Source organism: Thamnophis sirtalis, unplaced genomic scaffold (assembly GCF_051295495.1).
Source record: "Thamnophis sirtalis isolate CommonGarterSnake01/CBP01778 unplaced genomic scaffold, rThaSir2_p1.2 scaffold_9, whole genome shotgun sequence".
NCBI classification, from domain to species: domain Eukaryota; kingdom Metazoa; phylum Chordata; class Lepidosauria; order Squamata; family Natricidae; genus Thamnophis; species Thamnophis sirtalis.
In genome coordinates this window covers 1,368,581-1,393,342 of record NW_028261389.1, presented here as the reverse complement: position 1 = coordinate 1,393,342, position 24,762 = coordinate 1,368,581, and the positions used below count along the sequence as shown (strand labels likewise).

Below are 24,762 nucleotides of genomic sequence, written 5' to 3'. Positions count from 1 at the left end.
CGAAGGAGGGAGGGGAGGAGCGGAGGAGGAGGAGAAGAAGAAGAAGCGGCGATGGGCTCGGAGGCGTCTCGCTTGGCCCGGCAGCTCTTCCTGCGCGGCTTGGCCGCCGCCTTCCTGGCCGCCTTCGCCTCGCTTTACGTCCAGCTGCCCGGTGAGCCTGCGGCGGGAGAAGGGTGGAGCCGGGCGGCGCGCAAAGAGAAGGAGGGCGCTTTGCACATGCCCCGCGGCGCCCTCGCCCTTCCCAAGCAGGAGCCAAGTCCTTGCACAGGGACGTCCGGGGAAGGGAGAATCCCGTGGGGGGGGCTGTGTTCCGCTTAGTGACTTTCCGAGCCCTCTCGGCTCCTTCTGTCCCCCGGAGCTGCCTGGGGGCCGCTTCCCACGACCGGCTGCGAGGCTGACACGCGTCCCGCTGGCTCTGCCTGCAACGGCTCCTCCGCTGGCGGCCCCGACGGGGTTTCTCCTCCGCCCTCTTTTCTTTGCGGGGCTCCGGCCGCCTCTGGGTCCGGTTGTGGCCGTCCAGGAGGGGAGGGGGGGCTTTGCAGCGGGCAAGTCCCGGGTGAGGGCTTGGAAGTGGCCGGCGCCCTGGCCGAGGGTCGCTCTCCTCCGGCTTGGCTGTGGGGAGGGGGCCGAGGGGGGGGGTCCTGATTGCTGGCAGGAAAGGGGGGGACTCTTGGGCCGGGCAGGGAGGAATGTGGAGGGGCGCGAGGGTCTTCTGGCCGTTTGGGCCGCGTTTGAATGGGGCGCCCCTCCCGTGTCCTCACGTGCCCTTCTGACCCAGGTCTCAGACTTCCCTGGATCGAGAGGGGCGAGCATTTTCCTTACCATCCTCTCCTTGCCCCCCCCCCACATCTCCTTGCCCCAAACCCCCCACTTCTCCTTGCCTCACAACCTCCCATATCTCCTTGACCCCCCTCCCCAATAAAACCTGGATTGAAGCCAAGTCTTGGTTGGGTGGGCTTCACAGGGCTTGGGGGGGGGGGGCTTTAGAGTCTCTAAAGCTTTAAAGTCTCTAAAGCCCCCCCCCTCACTTGGGGGGGGCTTTAGAGACTTTAAATTTGGGGATCCATCAAGAGCCTCTCCTGCTTGGGACCCCCCCCTTTACTCCTTTTATCAGTGGCCCCTGGGAGAAACCAAATGCGAGTGGGAGGGGGGGTGGCCTTGGCTGTGGCTCTCCCCTTTTTCTGCAGAAAGAACTGGGACGTTGCTCTCTCCAGCCCCTCCTTCTGCTTTAGCCCCGCCCCCTTTTCCAATATCCCAGATTGGTGTTTTTTTTAGCCTCTCCCCCCCCCCCCTTCTTCCTCCTGTCTGTCCCAGGATCTCCACGTGGCACTGGCGTTGCAGCAGTTGTGCGGACGGCCTCGCACGTGGAGGGCGGGGGGGTTGGTGTGGCCCACCGGCCCTCTCCCCTGTTTGTCTCAGCCTTCGGTGGGCGCTTCAAGCCCACCCCACCCCTCCTCACCTTGCCTTTCCTTCCTCCTCCTCCTGGGGAGAAAAGATTTGCCCTTCCTGATCCAGCCATTTGTCCCCAATGACAGAAGGCATGGGTGTCCAAACTTGGGAACTTTAAGACTTGTGGACTTCAACTCCCAGAATTCCCTTGCCAGCCGTACGGCTGGCAAGGGAATTCTGGGAGTTGAAGTCCACAAGTCTTTAAAGTTCCCAAGTTTGGACACCAATGGCATAAGGTCTCCTGCCTTGGGCAGGGGGTTGGACTAGAAGACCCCCCAAGGTCCCTTCCAGCCCTAACACAATAACAGAGCTGGAAGGGACCTCAGAGATCCTCTAGTCCAACCCCCTGCCCAAGCAGGGAAACTTATATCATCCCAGACAAACGGTTCTCCAGGTGTTTTTTTTTGTTGTTGTTGAAAATCTCCAGTGTTGGAGCACCTACAGCTTCTGGTGGCAAGCTGTTCCACGGGTTAACTGTTCTAATTGTCAGGAAATTTCTCCTTAGTTCCAGGTTGCGTCTCTCCTTCTTTAGTTCCCATCTGTTGCTTCTTGTCCTGCTTTGGAGAATGGCTTGACCCCCCGTCTTCTTTGGGGCAGCCCCCGAGGCAGTTGGAAGGCTGCTCTCAAGTCACAGTTTGCGTCCGTTGTTTCGAGGGTAGGAGTTGAAGCAGTTTATGTACAGACCCCTCACACCCTGGGCATAAATTGTTTCAACCTTTACCCTCAACTCTAGGGCAAACCAAGATAACTAGACACAGGGAAAAGGGCGGCCTATTAATAAACTTAATAAACTTAATAAATAAGGACAGTTTTTTCCGGAGTGCCATCACTCTGCTAAACAAATGATTCCCTCGCCACTGTCAAACCATTCACTAAGGCCATATTATTATCACTATTAGTCTTCTCTTCCTTCCTATCTCTTCCCACTTATGACTGTATGACTGTAACTTTGTTGCTCGTCTCCTTACAATTTACGTTGATATTGTTTCCAGATAGCTTATTTGTACCCTATGGCTATCATTAAGTGTTGTACATTATGATTTGTGATGAATGTATCTTGTCTTTATACTGAAAGCATCTGGACCAGAGACAAATTCCTTCTGTGTCCAATCACACTTGGCCAATAAAGACTTCTATCCTATCCTATCCTATTCCATCCTATCCTAATCCTATCCTATCCTATGTATGTATACATTTTTATGTATACTGAAAGCATCTGCAGCAAAGACAAATTCCTTCTGTGTCTAATCACACTTGGCCAATAAAGACTTCTATTCTATTCCATCCTATCCTAATCCTATCCTATCCAATGTATCTTGTCTTTTTATGTATACTGAAAGCATCTGGACCAGAGACAAATTCCTTCTGTGTCTAATCACACTTGGCCAATAACCTACTCTACTCTACTCTACTCTACTCTACTCTACTCTACTCTACTCTACTCTACTCTACTCTACTCTATTCCATCCTATCCTAATCCTATTGAATGTATCTTGTCTTTTTATGTATACTGAAATCATCTGCACCAGGGACAAATTCCTTCTGTGTCCGATCACACTTGACCAATAAAGACATATTCTATTATATCCTATCCTATCCCATCCTATCCTAATCCTATCCTATCCTATGTGTCTTGTCTTTTTATGTATACTGAAAGCATCTGCACCAAAGACAAATTCCTTCTGTGTCTAATCACAGTTGGCCAATAACGAACTCAACTCTACTCTACTCTACTCTACTCTACTCTACTCTACTCTACTCTACTCTACTCTACTCTACTCTACTCTACTCTACTCTACTCCATCCCATCCAATCCTAATCCTATTGAATGTATCTTGTCTTTTTATGTATACTGAAATCATCTGCAACAGAGACAAATTCCTTCTGTGTCCAATCACACTTGGTCAATAAAGAACTCTATTCTATTCTATTCCATCCTATCCTATCGAATGTATCTTGTCTTTTTATGTCATTGTCCATCAGCCAGACAATGCCGCCTGGCGACCCCTCGGGGGAGGGGCCTTCTCTGTAGCTGCTCCGACCCTGTGGAACGATCTACCCGTAGAGATCCGGACCCTTCCCACTCTCTCGGCCTTCTGAAAAGCCACCAATACTTGGCTGTTCCGGCAGGTCTGGGGCTGTTGAACAAGGTCCAGCCCCACCTAGACGGATTGTATGGTGTGTTGTTTTAAAATTGTATTTTTAATTGTATCTTTCTATTTTTAACTTTTAATTTTTTTTATCTTGTTCTGTAAGCCGCCCAGACTCCTACGGGATTGGGCGGCATACAAATCTATTAAATTACTAAATTACTAAATTACTAATTATTAATACTGAAAGCATCTGCACCAAAGACAAATTCCTTCCGTGTCCGATCACACTTGGCCAATAAAGAACTCTGTTCAACAGAATAATAATGTTGGAAGGGACCTTGGGGGGTCTTCTAGTCCAAACCCCTACTCAAACAGGAGGTCCTACCCCATTATGGACAAATGGCTGTCCAGGCTATTCTTAAAAACCTCCAGTGTTGGAGCACTGAGATCTTCCTGAGGCCAGCTGTTCCACTGATTGATTCTGCTCACACTCCGGAAATTTCTCCTTAGTTCTAAGTTGCTTCTCTCCTTGATAGTTTCTTGTCTTGCCTTCCGATGCTTTGGAAAATAAGTGAACCCCTTCTTTCTGGCAGCCCCTCAAATATTAGAAGGCTGCTCTCATGTCTCCCCTGGTCCTTCTCTTCCCTAGACTAGACATGCCCAGTTCCTGCAACCGTTCTTCATACGTTTTGGCCTCCAGTCCCCTAATCCTCTTTCTTGCTCTTCTCTGCACTCTTTCCAGAGTCTCCACATCTTTTCTACATCGTGGTGACCAAAACTGGATGCAAATATTCCAAGTGTGGCCTTCCCAAGGCCTTGTAAAGTGGTATTAACCCTTCACGTGATCTTGATTCTCTCCCTCTGTTGATGCAGCCTAGAACTGTGTTGGCCTTTTTGGCAGCTGCTGCACACGGCTGGCTCCTATTTAAACGGTTGTCCACTAGGACTCTCTCTTGCAGTTACTACTATATTACTACTGCCAATAGCCCTAGGATTCTACAATACTATGTTACACATATGAATCCAGGATTAGCATTTGAATAACCACTTGTCTGGGATGGTATAAGTAATCCTCGACGTACGACCACAATTGACATTTCTGTTATGTGAGACATTTCCTAAGTGAGTTTTGCCCTATTTTATGCCCTTTCTTGCCACGGTTGTTAAGTGAATCACTGCAGTTGTTCAATGAATCTGGCTTCCCCCATTGACTCTGCTTGCCAGAAGCTCGCAAAAGGGGTCACGTGACCCTGGGACGCTGCCACCGTCGTACGTATGAGTCAGTTGCCAAGCAGCTGAATTTTGATCACGTGGGGATGCAGCAACGGTTGTAAGTGCGGAGAACACCCACAAATCCCTTTTTTCCCCAGCACCGTCGTAACTTTAAACGGTTGTAAAGTCGAGGAGTACCTGTAGGAAGAGGAATCTCAGAAGCTGTTTATTTACCCGGATTCTTAGCTCAAGGTTTCGGAGAGGTGAAAACAAGCGAAGTTTGGGAAGGGCGGTGTGACTTTCGGCTGGGTGCGGCGTGTGTACATTCGGGGTGGTGGTGGTGAAGGTACTGGGTGTGTTTGGCAGGGGGAAAGGAGCAGGCAATGGCTGGCTGGTTGTAAATCAAGGACTCTTTGTATTGCAAGGCACCAGTTCCCTGTCTTGTTTAGCAAACAGAGATTTGGGGCCCAGTTGCCATAAAGCGAGGACTCCCTGCATTGCAACACATTAGCTTCTGATGCCTGTGAAGGCACTAGGGTGACGGGGGGGTGGTGTTTGTGGCATTGCACCCGTTGGCAGGATGCCCCCTTTCAGCATCTCTCTCTCCTTTCTCCCTGCAGGCCTCTACGGAAGAGATGGCATCCTGCCCGCCCGGAAGATGCTCCGTTTCACCGGCAAAGACTTCTGGCAGCAGCTGCGGGACTCCCCGACTCTGCTGTGGCTGGGCCCCCACCTGGGGCTGGACACGGAGCAGGGCCTGGAGCTGCTGTGCCTGATGGGCACGCTGCTCTCCTTTGGGGCCCTGGTGCTGGAACCCCTGCGGGACAGCCTGGTCTTCCTCGCCCTCTGGGGCCTGTACCTCTCCGTCTACCAGGTACGACGGGGGGGGGGGAGCACTGGAAGAGGGCCCTGCCATGCCCTCCAGGTGTGCTGCCTGGGGGATTCTGGGAGTTGAAGTCCACAGTTTCTAATTTGCTAAGAAGGGATTCTGGGAGTTGAAGTCCTCACTTCTGATGGTGCTGGCTGGGGAAACCTAGGAATTGTTTTTTCAGGTCCTGGCTAGGGAATTCTGGGAGTTGAAGTCCACAGTGCTTAAGATGCTGCGTAGGGAATTCTGGGAAGTTGGAAGTTCACACTTTCTAAAATGCTAACAAGGAATTCTGGGAGTTGGAGACCTTTTTAAGGTGCCTGCTAGGGAATTTGGGGAGTTGACGTCCTCAGTTCTTAAGGTACTAACTGGGGAACTCTGGGAGTTGAAATGGATAGTTTTTTTAAATACTGGCTGGGGAATTCTGGGAAGTTGAAGCTCATACTTTCGAAAATGCTAACAAGGAATTCTGGGAGTTGAAGTTCTTCCTTCTGATGGTGCTGGCTGGGGGATTCTGGGAACTGAAGTCCCTTTGAAGGTGCTGGCTAGGGAATTCTGGGAGTCCATACTGTGCTGGGAAGGAATTCTGGGAGTTGAAGTCCTCACTTTACAAGGTGCTAACTAGGGAATTCTGGGCCTTGAAGTCCATACATCTTTGAATGGCCAAGTTTGCAAAATACTCTTACAAAGTCATTCAAACCCCATAAAAGATTGAATCCAGTTTTGGGGGCCCCAGCGAGCTCCTTCCCAAATTCCCAGCCAACAGGAGTGACCACTGGGGGGGTGGAAGTGTTGCACTGCAACCTGGGTTCAAGCCACACCCTTTTCCTAGGGGGTCCGTGGGAGTCTTGGAGGCCACTAGGCATGCTTGGCCCAGCCTACCTTACAGGGGTGTTGTGTGTGGGGGGGAAAGGACTCGTCCCAGAGTGGGCCATTCCCAAATTACTAGCCAATAGGGGTGGGAGGGCAAACTGGAGTGAGGGAGGGATGGTTACACTGGGGTGAGTTAATGGTTAGTTGGTTAGTGGTTAGTTAGTGCCTGGGGTGGAAGATAGAGACCTTTGCAGGCAGATTCAGCAGGTTGGATATCAATGCTGACGTCAGAGGAAGCCAGTCTGAACTCAGGTAGGAGGCACCTGATGAGCCAGTCCACCTGCTGATTTGATTTTCTTCCTCTCCCCCCCCCTCTACAGGTGGGACAGGTGTTCCTCTACTTCCAATGGTAAGTGGCCCTGGGCTTCTACAGGTAGGGGGGGGGGGCTCTACTTGCGACCATAATCCAGTCCAAAGATATGCGTTCAGTGAATTTTGTCCCATTTTACAACTTTCTTGCCACAGTTGTTAAGTAGTCTTCCAATATCTCAGGGGCTGCCCCAAAGAAGAGGGAGTCAAGCTATTCTCCAAGGCACCTGAGGGTAGAACAAGAAGCAATGGGTGGAAACTAATCAAGGGGAGAAGCAACTTAGAACTAAGGGGGAATTTCCTGACAGTCAAAACAATGAACCAGTGGAAGAGAAGTTGCCTCCAGAAGTTGAGAAAGCCCCAAACACTGGAAGTCTTTAAGAAGATGTTGGATAGCCATATGTCTGAAACGGTATAGGGTTTCCTGCCTAGGCAGGGGGTTGGACTAGAAGACCTCCAAGGTCCCTTCCAACTTTGCTATTGTATTATATTGTATTCTGTTCTATTCTAAAATAAGTTGTTGTGAGATGACCAGCCAAGGGGTCTTATTCTACCCCCATGGCTTCTGCCCAATCAAGGGGATCTGACTTCCAGCCTCTTGGCTTGTAGCTTTTGGAGATTTCACCCCCAAAAGACATTTCTGGCTCCCATCAGGATGGACGTGAGCCCAGTAGCATCGCTGGGGGTGTTAAGAAGAGAAGGACAGCCGCTTCTCCAGAATGGGAATAAGGTCTCCCGCTCCCGAAGAGGGTTGGACTAGAAGACCTCCAAGGTCCCCTTCCAACTCTGCTATTCTGTTATTCTGTACACAACAGCAGTCTTCCAATACTTGAGGGGCTGCCCCAGAGAAGAGGGAGATGGGTTCCACCTCTTCTCCAAAGCCCGAAAAGGCAGGCCAAGAAGCAACGGTTGGAAACTATCAAGGAGAGAAGCCACTTGGAATTAAGGAGTAACTTCCTAACAGTGGGGGACAATTGATCAGTGGAACAGCTTGCCACCAGATGTTGTGGGAGCCCCGTCATTGGAGGATTTTAAGAAGAGACTGGACCGTCACATGTAGGGGGCTGGACTAGAACACCTCCAGGCCCCTCCCTGCTCCATTCTGCTTGATACTAAACTTAAAGCACGGCAGTGATTCACTGAACGACTGTGGCAGTAAAGGTTGCAGAATGGAGCAGCAAACCTCACCTCGGGAAATGTTGGGCTCGATTGTTAAGGCCTAGAGCAGTGGTTCCCAAACTTGGCAACTTTAAGACTTGTGGACTTCAACTCCCAGAATTCTCCAGCAGCAGCGTGGCTGGAGAATTCTGGGGAGCTGAAGTCCAACAAGTCTTAAAGTTGTCAAGTTTGAGCTGGCTGGAGAATTCTGGGAGTTGAAGTCCAACAAGTCTTAAAGTTGCCAAGTTTGAGCTGGCTGGAGAATTCTGGGAGTTGAAGTCCAACAAGTCTTAAAGTTGCCAAGTTTGAGCTGGCTGGAGAATTCTGGGAGTTGAAGTCCAACAAGTCTTAAAAGTTGCCAAGTTTGAGCTGGCTGGAGAATTCTGGGAGTTGAAGTCCAACAAGTCTTAAAAGTTGCCAAGTTTGAGCTGGCTGGAGAATTCTGGGAGTTGAAGTCCAACAAGTCTTAAAAGTTGCCAAGTTTGAGCTGGCTGGAGAATTCTGGGAGTTGAAGTCCAACAAGTCTTAAAGTTGCCAAGTTTGAGCTGGCTGGAGAATTCTGGGAGTTGAAGTCCAACAAGTCTTAAAGTTGCCAAGTTTGAGCTGGCTGGAGAATTCTGGGAGTTGAAGTCCAACAAGTCTTAAAGTTGCCAAGTTTGAGCTGGCTGGAGAATTCTGGGAGTTGAAGTCCAACAAGTCTTAAAGTTGCCAAGTTTGAGCTGGCTGGAGAATTCTGGGAGTTGAAGTCCAACAAGTCTTAAAAGTTGCCAAGTTTGAGCTGGCTGGAGAATTCTGGGAGTTGAAGTCCAACAAGTCTTAAAGTTGCCAAGTTTGGGAACCACTGTCCTAGAGCACAGGGAGAGCCGCATGGCCCCCGCGAGCATTGCCAAGGGAAGGGCACTCCACAGCCATGCTCCTTTGACCTCCCCCCCCCTCTTTCTCCACCAGGGACAGCCTTTTGCTGGAGACGGGCTTCCTGGCCATCCTGGTGGCTCCTATGCACTTGTTGAAGTGGCGCTCCACAACCTGGCGGGCACATGATGGGGTGACCTTTTGGCTGGTGCGCTGGTTGCTCTTCCGTTTAATGTTCGCGTCCGGGGTGGTGAAGCTGACCAGCCGTTGCCCCACCTGGTGGGGGCTGACAGGTGAGCCCAGAAACAGACAGGGAGGGGGGGCATTGGCAGGGGCTGTGGGAGGGAGCTTGGCATTTTAATGGGCAATCCCTTCCATGTCAGGGAGCCAGAAAAGCCTTGGTTGTATAGGCGGAGTCCTAGAATCAAAAGCGTGGAGTCTTGGTACCGCTTCATAATGCATTGCTAAGGCCACACCTGGAACACGGCATCCAGTTTTGGTCACCACGTTAGAAAAAGGATGTATTAGAGCCGTGAGGGCAAACTTATGGCACACGCGGCAGAGGTGGCACCCAGAACCCTCTCCGGCACGTGCCGCCGCCAGCTGGTCTTCGGGAGTGCTGGCACACCAGAGACTGGCCTGAAAATGGCCCCTAAAACAGCCTAAAAACAGATGGTTTTCTGCCATTTTTGGCCCTGAAAAATGCCCCCAAAATGGCCTGAAAACAGGACACTTGGAGGTTATTTTCGGGGTGTTTTTTGGGCCAAAAATGTTCCAAAACTGGCCTGAAAAATGGCCCTATTCCCACCCTCTGGACACTTGCTTAACGAGGGATTTGCTTAGCAATAGAAATTTGGGGCTGTATTTCATCCATAAGTCAAGGACTAATTATATTCCCTCTCTGTCTCCCTTCCTCCCTCTCTCTTTCTCTCCTTCTCTCTCCCTCTCCTCTCTCTCTCCATCTCTCTCTTCCCCTCTTTCCTCCCTCTCTCCTTCTCTCTCCATCTCCTCTCTCTCTCCCCCTCTTTCCTCCCTCTCTCCTTCTCTCTCCATCTCTCTCTCTCTCCCCCTCTTTCCTTCCCTCTCTCCTTCTCTCTCCATCTCCTCTCTCTCTCCCCCTCTTTCCTTCCCTCTCTCCTTCTCTCTCCCTCTCCTCTCTCTCCCCCTCTTTCCTCCCTCTCTCCATCTCCTCTCTCCCTCATCTCTTTCTCCCCCTCTTTCCTTCTCTCTCTCTCCTCTCTCTCTTCATCTCTCTCTCCCCCTCTTTCCTCCCTCTCTCCTTCTCTCTCCATCTCCTCTCTCTCTTATCTCTCTCTCCCCCTCTTTCCTCCCTCTCTCCATCTCCTCTCTCTCTCCCCCTCTTTCCTTCCCTCTCTCCTTCTCTCTCCCTCTCCTCTCTCTCCCCCTCTTTCCTCCCTCTCTCCATCTCCTCTCTCCCTCATCTCTTTCTCCCCCTCTTTCCTTCTCTCTCTCTCCTCTCTCTCTTCATCTCTCTCTCCCCCTCTTTCCTCCCTCTCTCCTTCTCTCTCCATCTCCTCTCTCTCTTATCTCTCTCTCCCCCTCTTTCCTCCCTCTCTCCATCTCCTCTCTCTCTCCCCCTCTTTCCTTCCCTCTCTCCTTCTCTCTCCATCTCCTCTCTCTCTCATCTCTCTCTCCCCCTCTTTCCTCCCTCTCTCCTTCTCTCTCCATCTCCTCTCTCTCTCCATCTCTCTCCCCCCTCTTTCCTCCCTCTCTCCTTCTCTCTCCATCTCCTCTCTTCCTCCATCTCTCCCTCCTCCTGTCCCTCCCTCTTTCTTCCCTCCCTCTCTCCATCTTTCCCTCTCTCCTCTCCCTCCCCCTCTCTTTCCCTCCCTCTCTTCTCTCTCCAGCCTTGACCTACCACTACGAGACCCAGTGCATCCCCACGCCCAGCGCCTGGTTTGCCCACCAGATGCCCGTCTGGTTCCAGAAGCTCAGCGTGGTGGGCACCTACGTGATTGAGATCGCCATCCCTCCGCTCTTCTTCGTGCCGCTGCGACGCCTCCGGCTCTTTGCCTTCTACAGCCAGGTACGGCCGGGCGCTGGGAAGGTTAGGTTGGCAAGCACCCGGGGGGGGGAGGGGGGAGAACAGGCAGAAAGGGTAACAGCAGGCAGACCTCAACGTTACAACCTCATTGGGGCCCAAAGTTTATGTCGTTAAGTAAAGAAATTTGTGAAGTGAGTTTTGCCGCGTCGGTTAAGTGAATCCCTGTGGCTCTTAAATTAGTCACCCGGTTGTTAAGTGAACCCGGCTGGTCGCAAAAGGGGATCAGCCCCATCTCCCGGGAGACTGCAAAACGTCACACCGACTTTACTGCAGTGATTCACTTAACGACTGGGGCGAGAAATGTCGTAACAAGGTGCGCAATGTTCATTTAGCCCCCCCCCCCTTTGTCCCGCCTAGCCACAGAAACCCTGGGCTCCATTGTGGTCGTAAGTCGAGGACTCCTTGTGTTTTGACCCTCCTCCAGGTCGTCCTGCAGGCCCTCATCATCCTCACCGGCAACTACAATTTCTTCAACCTGCTGACGGTCGTCCTGAGCTTCTCCCTGCTGGACGACGAGCACCTGGGGCTCTGGCTGGGCCAGGGGCGGAAGAAAGCCAGTGGCGGTGAGTCCCCCAGGACCCCCCCCCCGCCCCCAGGAGGAGGAGGAAGAAGTGGGGGGGGGCTTCCCTTGGGCCTCTTCCTTTTCATTTCTCTCCTGTTCCTCCGTTAGTTATTCTGTTTATGTGCCGCCTGCCTCCCTATCTGGAGTGGCGGGGCTGATGGGAGCTGTAGTCCTGTCAGCTCCTCATGGGGAGGTGCATGATGGGTTTAATGGTACTTGTATGATGGGTTTGATGGGGGTTTCGTGAAGGGGTTGATCGGTACTGTACTCCAGCTGCATCTCAAGGGGGAGTGCATGATGGGTTTGATGGTACTTGCATGAAGGGGTTGATGGGAGCTGTAGTCCAACTACATCTCCTGAAAGGTGCATGATAGGTTTGATGGTACTTGCATGAAGGGGTTGATGGGAGCTGTAGTCCTGTCAGCTCCTCGTGGGGAGGTGCATGATGGGTTTAATGGGGGTTTCGTGAAGAGGTTGATGGGTACTGTACTACAGCTGCATCTCATGGGGGTGCACGATGGGTTTGATGGTACTTGTATGATGGGTCTGATGGTACTTGCATGAAGGGTTGATGGGAGCTGCAGTCCAACTACGTCTCCTGAAAGACGCATGATGGGTTTGATGGAAGGTGCAGCCTAGCCCCAAGCCCCCCTCTTCAGTGGGGGCCCATAAGCCTTGACCTTCACCCCCTTCTGCCCCTTAGGCTGGGCCTGGCGACTGCCCCCCCTGCTGGCAGAGCTGGCGGTTTACGGCCTCCTGACCTTCTGGACCAGCCGTTACTTCGGGCTGACCATCAACTGGGAGAAGAGAATCCTTGAATCCAAGACAGGTATTTCTTTTGGGGTGGGAGGGGAGGGGGAGGGGCTTCAGTGGGCAGCAGGGGGTCCTACCGTGGGGGGGGGCTGGAGGTCCTTCAGCTGCAGTGGGGTGAACTTTTTCTCCATTTCGGCAAGGGAGGGTCCCAGCCCTGACCCCCCCCCCCTCAGCCTCCTCCTCACAATCTCAGACCCAGCCAAGGATTTCCTCCTCCCTCTGCCCCCCCCCCCATGCTGTGTGTGTGTGTGAGAGAGAGACTTGTCCCACACCCCAACAACTCTGCTCCCTTTGTACCCCATCCTCGCCAAGGGGGAGGGGGCCTCGCCCTCTGAAATGCAAGACTTCAAGGGGTCCCAGGTGCCTTGTAGCTTCCCCCCCCCATTTTGTGTTTTAGAGCCTGGGGTACAATTCCTGGGCAGAGGAAAGGTGGGCTGTTTGGCTACTAGGCCAGGGGCCCTCCCCCATTGGAAGAGAGGGCGCAGTACAGTAGGAGAGAGAGAGAGAGAAAGAAAGGAAGAAAGAAAGAAAGAAAGGAAAGAAGGAAGGAAAGAGAGAGGAAGGAAGGAAAGAGAGAGAGGAAGGAAGGAAGGAAGGAAAGAGAGAGAGGAAGGAAGGAAAGAGAAAGAGAGGAAGGAAGGAAGGAAAGAGAGAGAGGAAGGAAGGAAAGAAAGAAAGAGAGGAAGGAAGGAAGGAAAGAGAAAGAAAGGAAGGAAAGAGAGAGAGGAAGGAAGGAAAGAAAGAGAGAGAGGAAGGAAAGAAAGAAAGGAAGGAAGGAAAGAGAGGAAGGAAGGAAAGAGAGAGAGGGGGAAGGAAGGAAAGAGAGAGAGGAAGGAAGGAAGGAAAGAGAAAGAAAGGAAGGAAGAGAGAGAGAGGAAGGAAGGAAAGAGAGAGAGGAAGGAAGGAAGGAAAGAGAAAGCAAGGAAGGAAGGAAAGAGAGAGGAAGGAAGGAAAGAAAGAGAAAGAAAGGAAGGAAAGAGAGAGAGGAAGGAAGGAAAGAAAGGAAGGAAGGAAAGAGAGAGAGGAAGGAAGGAAAGAAAGAGGAAGGAAGGAAGGAAAGAAAGAAAGAGGAAGGAAGGAAGGAAAGGGAGAGACGAAGGAAGGAAGGAAAGAGTGGAAGGAAGGAAGAAAGAAAAAGATGGAAAGTCCAGGTCCTTTCTTGGCTCACCCATTCACCCGTCCTCCCCCCCCCCCCCCGGTCTCCCTCCAGCCTTCACCTACCACGAGTTCACGCAGTGGCTGAAGACGGTGACCCTCCCTCTGGTGGCCCTGGGGCTCCTCTCCTTGCTGTGGGAGATCCTTCAAGCTGGATACAGGTGAGTCGGGGGTTCGATAACTCAACTGGCCCCGTTCTTCTCCTTCATCCCCTCCTCTTCATCGTTTTTTCCCTTCTCTTCCTTCACCAGTTTTTCTCCTTCATGTCTATTCCTCTTCTTCGTCCTTCCCAAACCCCCTCCTTTGTAGTCCTGATGATGTTCCCTTGGTGTGGTTATGAAAGGTCTTCAAGGAAGCAACCGAGCTCAGAGAGCACCAAGGACCCCACAGGCCTCCTCTTCTTCTTCCTCTTCCTCTTCTTATACAATACAATACAATAGAAGAGTTGGAAGGGACCTTGGAGGTCTTCTAGTCCAACCCCTGCCTAGGCAGGAAACCTTATACCGTTTCAGACAAATGGCTATCCAACATCTTCTTAAAGACTTCCAGTGTTGGAGCATTCACAACTTCTGGAGGCAACTTCTGTTCCACTGATTTATTGTTCTCACTCTCAGGAAATTCCTCCTCAGTTCTAAGTTGCTTCTCTCCTTGATTAGTTTCCATCCATTGCCTCTTGTTCTGCCCTCAGGTGCTTTGGAGAATAGCTTGACTCCCTCGCTCCTTCCTTCCTTCCTTCCTTCCTTCCTTCCTTCCTTCCTTCCATAGAATAAAATAGAATAGAATAACAGAGTTGGAAGGGACCTTGGAGGTCTTCTAGTCCAACCCCCTGCCTAGGCAGGAAACCCTACACCACTTCAGACAAACGGTTGTCCAACATCTTCTTAAAGACTTCCAGTGTTGGGGCATTCACAACTTCTGGAGGCAACTTCTGTTCCACTGATTAATTGTTCTCACTGTCAGGAAATTCCTCCTCCTTCTCCTCCTCCTCCTCTCCCTCATCCTCCTCCCCCCTTCTTCTCATCTTCCTCATCCTCCTCCCCCCTTCTTCTCATCTTCCTCATCCTCCTCCCCCCTTCTTCTCATCTTCTCCTCCTCCTCCTTTTCTCCTCTTCCTCCTCCTCCTCCTCCTTTTCTCCTCCTCCTTTCTTCTCTTCATTTTTCTTGTTCCTTTTTCCAATTCTCCGTTTCCTTCTCCTCTCTGCAACCCCTCCCCCCCGCCTTCTAGCACTGATGATATTACCTAGTCAGGTCATAAGATGTCTGCAAGGGAACAACCAAGCTCAGAGAGCACCCCAGGATCCCCCTCCCTCCCCCTCCCCACAGTTTCCCCCCCAGACCTTTCTCTGCTGTTTCGCACAAAAAGGAGAGCCTTCTCTGTGGCTGCTCCGGCCCTCTGGAATGACCTCCCCGTAGAGATTCGGATTCTCACCACCCTTCAGGCTTTCCGCAAAAGCCGCTAAGACCTGGCTGTTCCGGCAGGCCTGGGGCTGATGACTTCCCAGCCTCACTTGAATTGTTGATTGTTGTGTAGTTTTTAATTTTTCTTTGTATCCTGTTTGTCTCGTTTGTTTTTGTGTTGCCCCCTTCCCCATGTGTTTGTTCGCCGCCCTGAGTCCCCCCCCCCGGGAATAGGGCGGCATACAAGTTTAATAATAATATTATTAATAATAAACCCTTCACCCAATTGAACTGGCACTGTTATTACACTTCAGCTGTGTGTGTTTTGCAAACCTCACCAACTTTAAACTAGTTGGGAGTTCAATTCTCAATTTCCAGAATGGCCCGGAACCAGCTTTGCTTCGTTAAAGGAATGTGTCCCATTCCTCACCCATCCCCTGCCGTCTAATATTTGGGGGGTCTTCCTGCCTGATGCCCCTTTCTTTCCCTCCCCCCCCAGGAGTGCCTGCATCCGGGGATTTTTCTGGAAGCTCTGGGCTGTGGTGCAGTGGGCCGTTTTCGCCACGGCTGCCCTGGGGATGTTCACGATCAGCCTGGTGAGTCTTTTGCGGGGGGGTGGGATGGGGGGGCAGGGGCAGATGGGCCAGGATGAGCATACCTGGGGGCTTCAGGCCGTGGGGGGGGGGTTGCTGTGCCTTAGTAAGCTTCATGCCAGGTGCCGTTCGGCTTCTCTGGGGGCGTAGACATTGAGTTGAATCATAGCAAGGGAGGAAGGCTTGGGGGAGCCCAGGGTGGCCCCGGGGGGGCAGCAAACCCCCAGGATTTCTTAATCAGTATATTTAAGGATGCTGCCTTGCTTTAAAGCAGTGTTTCTCAACCTTGGCAACTTGAAGATGTCCGGACTTCAACTCCCAGAATTCCCCAGCAGTGGTTAGGACAGTGTTTCTCAACCATGTCAACTTGAAGATGTCCGGACTTCAACTCCCAGAATTCCCCAGCAGTGGTTAGGACAGTGTTTCTCAACCATGTCAACTTGAAGATGTCTGGACTTCAACTCCCAGAATTCCCCAGCCAGCATTCGCTGGCTGGGGAATTCTGGGAGTTGAAGTCCAGACATCTTCAAGTTGCCAAGGTTGAGAAACACTGCTTTAAAACATATATACAGCCCTGGTGGCACAGTGGTTAGAACGCAGGGTGGAAGGCCTGACTGCCCACTGCCAGCAGTTCGATCCTGACCGGCTCAAGGTCGACTCAGCCTTCCATCCTTCCGAGGTCGGTAAAAGGAGGACCCAGATTGTTGGGGGGGCAAGAGGCTGACTCTGTAAAGGGCTTAGAGGGCGGCTATAAAGCAGTATATAAGTGCTATTGCTAAGTGAGAAGGGAAGGAAGGAAGGAAAATGAGAGGGAAAATAGGGAGAAAGGAAGGAAAATGAGGGGGAAAATAGGAAGGAAAGAAAAGGAAAAAAGGGGAAGGAAGATGAGAGGGGGAAAAGGCAGGCAAGCAGCCCTCCTGGTACAGTGATTAGGCCAGTGATTTTTTTTCCAGGATACGTTGTGGGTTCAAATCACAGCCTTCTCTGTTCCTTCCCCAGGTCCCCTTCACGTACATTGAGTATGAGTCCAACGGGAAGCTGTGGGCGGGTATCCATCAGGCCTTTGGGGCTGTGGATCAGTACCAGCTGGCCAATTCCTATGGACTCTTCCGGCGAATGACGGGCGTGGGTGGGCGGCCAGAGGTGGTGCTGGAAGGCAGCCATGACAAGGAAACGTGGACGGTGAGTGGCTTCAGGGTGCTGTTGGAGGGAGGGAGGGAGGGCAGGCCGGGGGGCTGGTTCTCCTTGACCCAAGCTAAACCTCTAGAATTCCTGGAAGCCTGGCATTCAGACAAGTCGGCCATCAACAGGCACGTGGAGATAAATAACAGCTACACACCATTTGAAAGAGGCAATGCAAAGCTTAAAGTACCCCAAATCAGTCAAATAGTAAATCACAGCCAAAGGAAGGAATCACCAAGGAGAAAACATGTCCACCAGTACTATTACATAAATGAGGACAAACCCCCTCCCGAGGTGGCTCAGTGGTTAGGGTGCAGTACTGCAGGCCACTTCAGCTGACTGTTATCTGCAGTTCGGCGGTTCAAATCTCACTGGCTCAAGGTTGACTCGGCCTTCCATCCTTCTGAGGTGGGTGAAATGAGGACCCAGACTGTGGGGGCGATATGCTGACTCTGTAAACCGCTTAGAGAGGGCTGAAAGCCCTATGAAGCGGTATATAAGTCTAACTGCTATTGCTATTGCTATCCCTTTACTTTATTGTCATTGTACGTATCTACACAGTTTACACATACAACGAAATTCACATAACACTCAAGAGACCAGGCCCAACACATGTAACAATCCCCAAACGCCCACACCCACCCACCCACCTACCCCAAAATTTTCCCCACCCTTAAACCACCCAAGCATCCACACAACAGACCAGGTCGTGCTGTCCAATACCTCATTGATGGTGGCCCTTTAGATCAGTGTTTCTCAACCTTGGCGACTTTAAGTCCTGTGGACTTCAACTCCCAGAATCCCCCAGCCAGCTATGCTGGCTGGGGAATTCTGGGAGTTGAAGTCTACAGGACTTAAAGTCGCCAAGGTTGGGAAACACTGCTTTAGATCATTGTTGAGTGCAGTTATGGCTCTGGGATAAAAGCTATTCGGAAGACGCGCGGTCCGAGTTTTAATTCTTCTTTTTTTTAAAAAGTACTCTTTATTGGTTATACAATTTTTTTAAAGAGTAAAACATACAAATACAATTTTTAGCATACAACCCCCCTTCCCCCCCTCCCACGGTGACAGTCATTCACAGCCCAACTTTTTTTCCCCCCTTCCTCATTGTTTAGTCTCTAAGCCGCATCTTCTCATTACAAAATTCCGGGATCTGTTACAATACCCACGTTCACTTTCAGTTCCCGTTGTTAACAGCTGCTATTTGACTTTCCCCATTTTAAGTCCCTGCTGTTCTCCTTGTCACCCACATATACCATAGGTTCCAGCTAAGGTAATGTTCCGTTTCTCCTTTGTCCCTTGTAATGTTCCCGTGGTTCGTCCATGAGGCCAATGTGGAGAAAAGACAGGACACAATCTTTCTCGGGATGGAGCAACCCAGATTGGGGGTCTGAGAGCCCCTTTTATTGAGACAGGACAAAGGCAGGAGGAGCAGTAGCATGTGGTTAAAAACACCCTGTAAAAGTACAATTTCTAATCTACTGCTCAGGGAAGTTCTGTTTATATATGGTCAAATCCTGGGCGTCATTGGTAGGGCACATCTCAGGATGTTATGTTATGCACTATCAGGATGTGATGGAGTTTTAGGAGTTTGTTTTCTCCTGTGTGGTTCAGCGTGGCTCTGCATGCCCTGTTATGAACTGGGCCATGGGTGACCCACACCTACACAAGGAACTATATTACAACAGTCCCTCAGCCAACCCGTCATTCTGTCCATTTCTGCACATTCATAGATCTTTTTAATTATGGCATCTTCTGGCGATATGGGAGTGGATTTCCAAAATTGTGCATAAGTTATTCTTGCGGCCATAATTATACGTAGGCTCCTGAGTTTTAATTCTTCTGTATCTTCTGCCAGAAGGAAACAGTTGTAAAAGTTTGTGAGCAGGATAGGAAGAGTCTGAGAATGTTGTGCAACTTCCTCAAACAGCGAGAGGGGAAGATGTCGTCCAGGGGCTGGTAGCTGGGGACCCTGTGATATTCTGGGCAGTTTTAATGATTCTCTGGAGAGCGTTTTTGTCGGCTGCCGAGCTGCTCCCGTACCATGCCAGGATGCTGTATGTCAGGACGCTCTCAATGGTGCTGCAATCGTAGGACAGAAGTAGATGCTGGGATAGATTTATCGGTTCCACCACAAAACCGCGGTCGACTAAAGCGCGCTCGACGAAACCGCGTACCTGACGTCATCACAGCGCGACGAAAAAAGCACGCTGTGAGCGCTAAAGCTAAAAATAATCCCTAAACCTAACCCCCCGAAACCTAACCCTAAACCTAACCCTTAACATAACGCTAAACCTAACGCTAACCCTTAACCTAACCCTAACCCTAACCCTTACCTTAACGTGAATCGGCTTGCTTTCAAAGCGCTTTTTAAAGCGCCCTTTTTTCTCCGCGGTCGCTGTTGTCGCCCTGCTGATGACGTCAGCGACGCAGCTTTAATCGGGCGCGCTTTAGTGGACCGCGGTATTGTCGTGCCACGGATTTATCTTCCTAGCATTCCCAGGAAGCACAGCCTCTTCTGGGCCTTCTTCACAAGCACGTTAGCCTTCGCGGTCCTTCATGAGAGGCCCTCCGAGATATAAACACCCAGAAATCTACCAACCCTCTCCACTTCCTCGCCATTTATGTACAGTGGTCAATGTCCCTCTCTCTTCCTCCTGGAGTCAATTATAAGTTCTTTAGCTTTTGGGGTGTTGAGTGTAAGATTATTATCTTCACATCGCCATGTCAGCCCTTGTTCTTCCTTCCTATAAGCAGACTCGTGGTCCTTATTCATGAGCCCCACCACTGCCGTGTCATCCGCAAATTTAATAATTGCATTGGTGTTATACAGTGGGGTACAGCCGTGTGTGTACAAAGAATAATCTAGCGCTGATGATGTTCCCTAGTTGGGTTGTGAAACGTCTGCAAGGAAACCACGGAGCTCAGAGAGCACCCAGGCCCCCACTATTATTTCCTCTTCTTCCTCCTCCTCCTCACCACAAACCCCATCCCTTCCCATCACTGGTGATGTTCCCTAGTTCAGTGTTTTTCAACCTTGGCAACTTGAAGATGTCCGGACTTCAACTCCCAGAATTCCCCAGCAGTGGTTAGGACGGTGTTTCTCAACCTTGTCAACTTGAAGATGTCCAGACTTCAACTCCCAGAATTCCCCAGCCAGCATTCGCTGGCTGGGGAATTCTGGGAGTTGAAGTCCGGACATCTTCAAGTTGCCAAGGTTGAGAAACACTGCCCTAGTTGGCTCAGCACCAAGGACCCCACAATCCTGCCCCTCCTCCTCCAGTCCGCAAATCCCGCTCCCTCCTAGCCCTCATGAAGTTACCTAGCTGGGTCACGAGACGTCTGCAAGGAGACAAGCCAAGCTCAGAGAGGCCCCCGGAGCAGTGAAGTCACATTCGACCATTTGTTTTGCTAGCTGTCGGCCTGATCCTGTATTTGTTGGCTCCACTCTGGTTTCTCTTGGTTTCCTTCTTCTGGATTTTGCTGCTCACTGGCCAGATAAAGATTGTTTATCGATTGAAAGAAACGGGGGGAAGGGTCCCCTGGCAAGGTGGGGGGCAGAGCCCCGGGGGTCCGGATGGGGGCTCCTTTAGGCAGCTGAGGCCCAACAGGCTCTCTCTCTCTCTCTCCCCCCGCTTCCCCAGGAGATCCAGTTCATGTACAAGCCGGGCAACGTCAGCGCTCCGCCCCCCCTGGTGGCCCCCCACCAGCCCCGCCTGGACTGGCAGATGTGGTTCGCTGCTCTGGGCCACCACAGCCACAGTCCCTGGTTCCCCAGCCTCCTGCACCGGCTCCTGCAGGGCAAGAAGGAAGGTGAGCCTGGGGAATCCCTCCTCCCCCTCCCTCTCTTCCCTCCCTTCTTTTTTCTCCTTCTCCCTTCCCCCCTCCTTTCCTCCCTCCCTTTTTCTTTCTCCTCCTCTCTTCCTCCTACCTCTTTCTCCTTCCTCCTTTCCCCCTCGCACCCGCCTTCCTTCCTTCTTCCCTCCTCCTTTCTCCTCCTTCCTCCCTGCCTCTTTCTCCTCCTTCCCTCTTTCTCCTTCCTTCCTTCTTTTTTCTCCTTCTCCCTTCCCCCCTCCTTTCCTCCCTCCCTTTTTCTTTCTCCTCCCTCCCTCCCTCCCACTTGCCTTTCTCCTTCCTCCTTTCCCCCTCCACCTTCCTTCCTCCTTCCCTCTCCTTCCTTCCCTCCTTCCTCCCTCCTTCCTCCTTTTTTCTCCTTCTCCCTTCCCCCCTCCTTTCCTCTTTCCCTTTTTCTTTCTCCTCCTCTCTTCCTCCTACCTCTTTCTCCTTCCTCCTTTCCCCCCTCGCACCCACCTTCCTTCCTTCTTCCCTCCTCCTTTCTCCTCCTCCCTCCCTGCCTCTTTCTCCTCTCTTTCTCCTTCCTTCCTTCTTTTTTCTCCTTCTCCCTTCCCCCCACCTTTCCTCCCTCCATGTTTCTCCTCCCTCCCTCCCACTTTCCTTTCTCTTTCCTCCTTTCCCCCTTCCCTCCCCCTTCCTTCTTCCCTCCTCCTTCCCTCTCCTTCCTTCCTTCCTTCCTTCCTTCCTTCCTCCCCCCCCCTTCCAAGCCCTGTTCTCAGGGTCCCAGAGAGACCCCCTGGACCATAAAGGTAGCGCAGTTCAGAGACGGCTACCCAGGACAGTGGGGGATGGGAATGGCCCGAGAAAGCGGGCTGAGGGCGGTGGGATTGGGCCCCAGAGGACCCCCTGCAGGCACTGCCTCTTTGCCCATGGGACGGACGGCAGTCCAACTTCTCAGTCTGGAGAACGAGGGGGCTGCCTTCCGGAAGGCAACATCTGGATAAAGCTGTTGGAGGGGAAGGAGGGGTCCTCGGGCCTGGGGGGGGTCTCCAATGGGGGCCTCCTGCAACCATCCCCAGGATGATGGGGGATGTCAGGGGAGGGCAGAAGGCAGGGGAACCCCAATTTTCCTTCTTCCAGCTGACCAACTGACCGCTTCCCCCCCTCCCCAATTCCCCTGCAGTGATCCACCTTATACAGGCAGACGACTCCAAGTACCCCTTCCGGGACCACCCACCCACCTACATCCGGGCGCAGCTGTACAAATACTGGTTCACGGAGGCCGAGATGGACGGGTGAGGGGATGGGAGGGGGGGATGCGGGGGGGGGGAGGAAATGTTGAATCCAGGAAAATGGTTCCCCCCCTCCCCCATTGGGAAAGGCCAATTAAGGCCAATCAAACCAATTAGAGCTATGAAATATTCTCCCTGCCTCCTGGCTCCCCCAGCCAGACCCGGGGAGGGGGGGTAGGAACTGTAGCCCCCACCCCACATCAGAGGGAGTTGGGGGGGCTGCCAGTGCATCCAGCTTCACTCCTCCCCCTCCCCGTTTCCTCCCCGCAGGACCCTCCCTCAAAAATGGTGGCGTCGTCGATGGATGGAGGAATTCTACCCAGTGGTCTTTCTGGGCGACCCCAACTTAGAAGCCCAGCTGGCCCAGCACGGGCTCAAGGTGAGGAGCATGGGTATTGTGGTTGCGGGGAGCAGCCAGCTTCATGGAGGGGGGGTGGGTGGATGGTTACATCGGCCCCATCTGGAGTAGGAAAGGGGGGGAGGGGCGGTTTAACCGGCCAAAACTAAAGACATAAAATATTTCCAACATCAATATTTTAATAAGGGGAATTTTGCAGTTGTGCAGCCCCTCCCCCCCCAAATTACAGGCGGTCCTCGGCATACGACCGTTGAGCCCAAAATTTTCGTTGCGAAAATAAGTGAGTTCCGCTCCACTTTACGACCTTTCTTGCCCCGGTTGTTAAGCAAATCATTGCAGTCGTTAGGTTAGTAAAACGGTCGTTCAGTGAGTCTGATTTCCCCGTTGGCTTCGCTCGTCCAATGGTGGCAAAAGGGGCTCCCCCCCCCCAGGAAACCGTCATGGTTGCAAAAATGAGTTGGTTGAATTACGGCCACGTATCCATGCGGCTGCTGCAACCGTCATAAGTGTGAGAAAGCATCATAAGTTCTTTGGACGGTCACTAAACAAACTGCTGTAAATGGAGGACTTCCTGTAGCCTCCCCCCCGCTGGCTCCCCCGACCTCCCCCCTCCCTCCCTCGAAAACTCCTGGGGGGGTTGGGAGCCTGTCTTGCTGAAGTTTCCCCCCCTCTCCTTCCAGGACAAGCCTGCCCTCAAGCGCCCCCCGGAGGCTCTCCTGCCCAGCCTGCTGCAGCGGGTTCGAGTCCAGCTCCAGCCGTACACCGGCCCGGCCGTCATCTGGTCCCTCTACCTGACCGCAGCGGCCGTGGGCATCCTGCGAGGACTGGGGGCTCGTCTGCCGGCCGGAGGGCTCCCCACGGGAGGCAAGCAGAAGCCGAGCCGGCCGGCGGACGCGGTGGCTGATCCTGGCGGTGGCGGAGACCAGCCGGGCGCAGAGAAGAACGGGCAGCTGCGGAGAAAGGAGGAGAAGGGCCGGCCGGGCGGAGAGGCCCCCTCCAACGGGCTGCGGAACACGAAGAAGAAGAAATAAGTTGGGGGGGGGGGACCGGCAGCACTGGGACACCCCCCCCTCTCCAAACCCGGCCTCTGCGAGACGCCAGGCAGGACATGAGCGGGGGGCGGGAGGGAGCCTTTGACACCCGACGGACTCGGTTGCCTCCCCTTCTCCCGCCACACAAACACACACTCACACACGCATGCGAGCTGTGGGAGGGGAAGCCCCCAACCCACCCACCCACCCACCTGAAGGTCCTCCCTGTTGCATCGAGGGAGGGGCAAGGCTGCTGCCTCCCCCGGGCCCACTTGCTCTTCTCAGCCTCCTGCTCTGTGGCCCCCTCCTCGCTCTGCGACGCCCGGGGCAGGTGGCTCTCTCTGGTCAGCTGGGAGCAGCCGGGGTCCCTTACGAGGGTCTCCCGTGTTTGGGGGAGGGGTTGCGTCCCTTTGGATTCTTTGGGGGTCCCCAGGGAAGGGTCTGTCCTTCCTGGGAGGGTGGGATCATCGGCAGAGGGTGGTGGGAGGCCCTCCCCTCCATTCCTCCCTTCCCTTTCTCTTCCCCTCCCCCATCCTTCCTCTCTCTTCCTTCTTCCCCTCCCTCCCTCCTTCCTCCCTTCCCTTCTCTCCTTTCCTCCTTTGTTTCCCTCCATCCTCCTTTCTCTACCCCTCCCTCCCTTTTCCTTTTTTCTTTTTCTTCCTCTCTTCCTTCTTTCCCCCCTCTTTCCTTCCCTATCCCTCCCGCCATTCTTTCCTTCCCTTTCATTCTCTCCTTTCCTCCTTTCTTTCCCTCCTCCTTTCTCTACCCCTCCCTTCCTTTTTCCATTCTTTTTTCTTCCTCTCTTCCTTCTTTCCCTCCCTCTCTCCTTCCTTCCCTCTCTCCCACCATTCTTTCCTTCCCTTCTCTCCTTTCCTCCGTTCTTTCCTCCTCCCTTCCTTCCCTTTTCCCTTCCTTTCCCTCCTTCCTTCCTCTCTATCTTCCTTCCTCCTCCTCCTTTTTTTTGGGGGGGGGCATGTTCGCTGCTCTTTGCTGCATCATTGAGACTCCACACTTTACGCCTTGGGGGAGCAGAGTTGGCGTTTCTCACACGCGGGACCCAAGAGGCCGCTTCGGTTTTCTAAATAAACCCTGTACATTCCAGATGTGTGTGTGTGTGTGTGTGTGTGTGTTTGTGTGTACACGTACGTGGAAATGTTGGCCGTATGTCAAGGACTTCCTGGATCTGCTTGTAGTAAGAATCTCACAGTTTGGATCCTGTGAGCAGAAGGCCTTGGAGCCCCTGCCCAACCCAGAAAAGTTGATATAGCAGTTAGACTTATATACCGCTTCATGGGGCTTTCAGCCCTCTCTAAGCGGTTTACAGAGTCAGCATATTGCCCCCAACAACAATCCGGGTCCTCATTTCACCCACCTCGGAAGGATGGAAGGCTGAGTCAACCCTGAGCCGGTGAGATTTGAACAGCCGAACTGCAGAACTGCAGTCAGCTGAAGTAGCCTGCAGTGCTGCACTCTAACCACTGCGCCACCTCGGCTCTCAATCTATCAATTTTTGATCAGCAGTTTATTCATACTGAGATAAAACTCCTGAGTCAGCATGGGTGAAATGAGCCACTTTAGAAAGGCATGAAAAAGCACTGGAGAATTCGCACCTTTGACCTTGTGGCACAAAGTACAGGTAGCTCAGTTTGTTTAGTGGCCAAAGTCACAGCGGCACTGAAAAGAGTGACATGAACGTTTTTCACA

General features: G+C 52.4%; 1 protein-coding gene across 1 annotated transcript; it reads left to right on the top strand.

The window, feature by feature from the left end:
- Positions 1–23,773, top strand: LMF2 (lipase maturation factor 2). Its single transcript, XM_087722622.1, has 14 exons — positions 1–151; positions 5,375–5,628; positions 6,816–6,844; positions 8,911–9,107; positions 10,683–10,861; positions 11,304–11,442; positions 12,145–12,270; positions 13,465–13,570; positions 15,307–15,403; positions 16,400–16,582; positions 20,227–20,395; positions 21,561–21,672; positions 21,940–22,048; positions 22,708–23,773. The coding sequence occupies exons 1-14, from the start codon at positions 52–54 to the stop codon at positions 23,056–23,058; spliced, it is 2,151 nt and encodes a 716-aa protein (XP_087578748.1). The 5' UTR covers positions 1–51; the 3' UTR covers positions 23,059–23,773.
- Positions 23,774–24,762: the final 989 nt, after the last annotated feature.

Excerpts from the sequence above, each read along its gene's own strand:
- LMF2 (XM_087722622.1), top strand. The coding sequence starts at position 52 with ATGGGCTCGGAGGCGTCTCGCTTGGCCCGGCAGCTCTTCCTGCGCGGC. Across the intron at positions 16,583-20,226 it reads ATGACAAGGAAACGTGGACG|GAGATCCAGTTCATGTACAA; the intron begins GTGAGTGGCTTC and ends CCGCTTCCCCAG. Across the intron at positions 21,673-21,939 it reads ACGGAGGCCGAGATGGACGG|GACCCTCCCTCAAAAATGGT; the intron begins GTGAGGGGATGG and ends TCCTCCCCGCAG.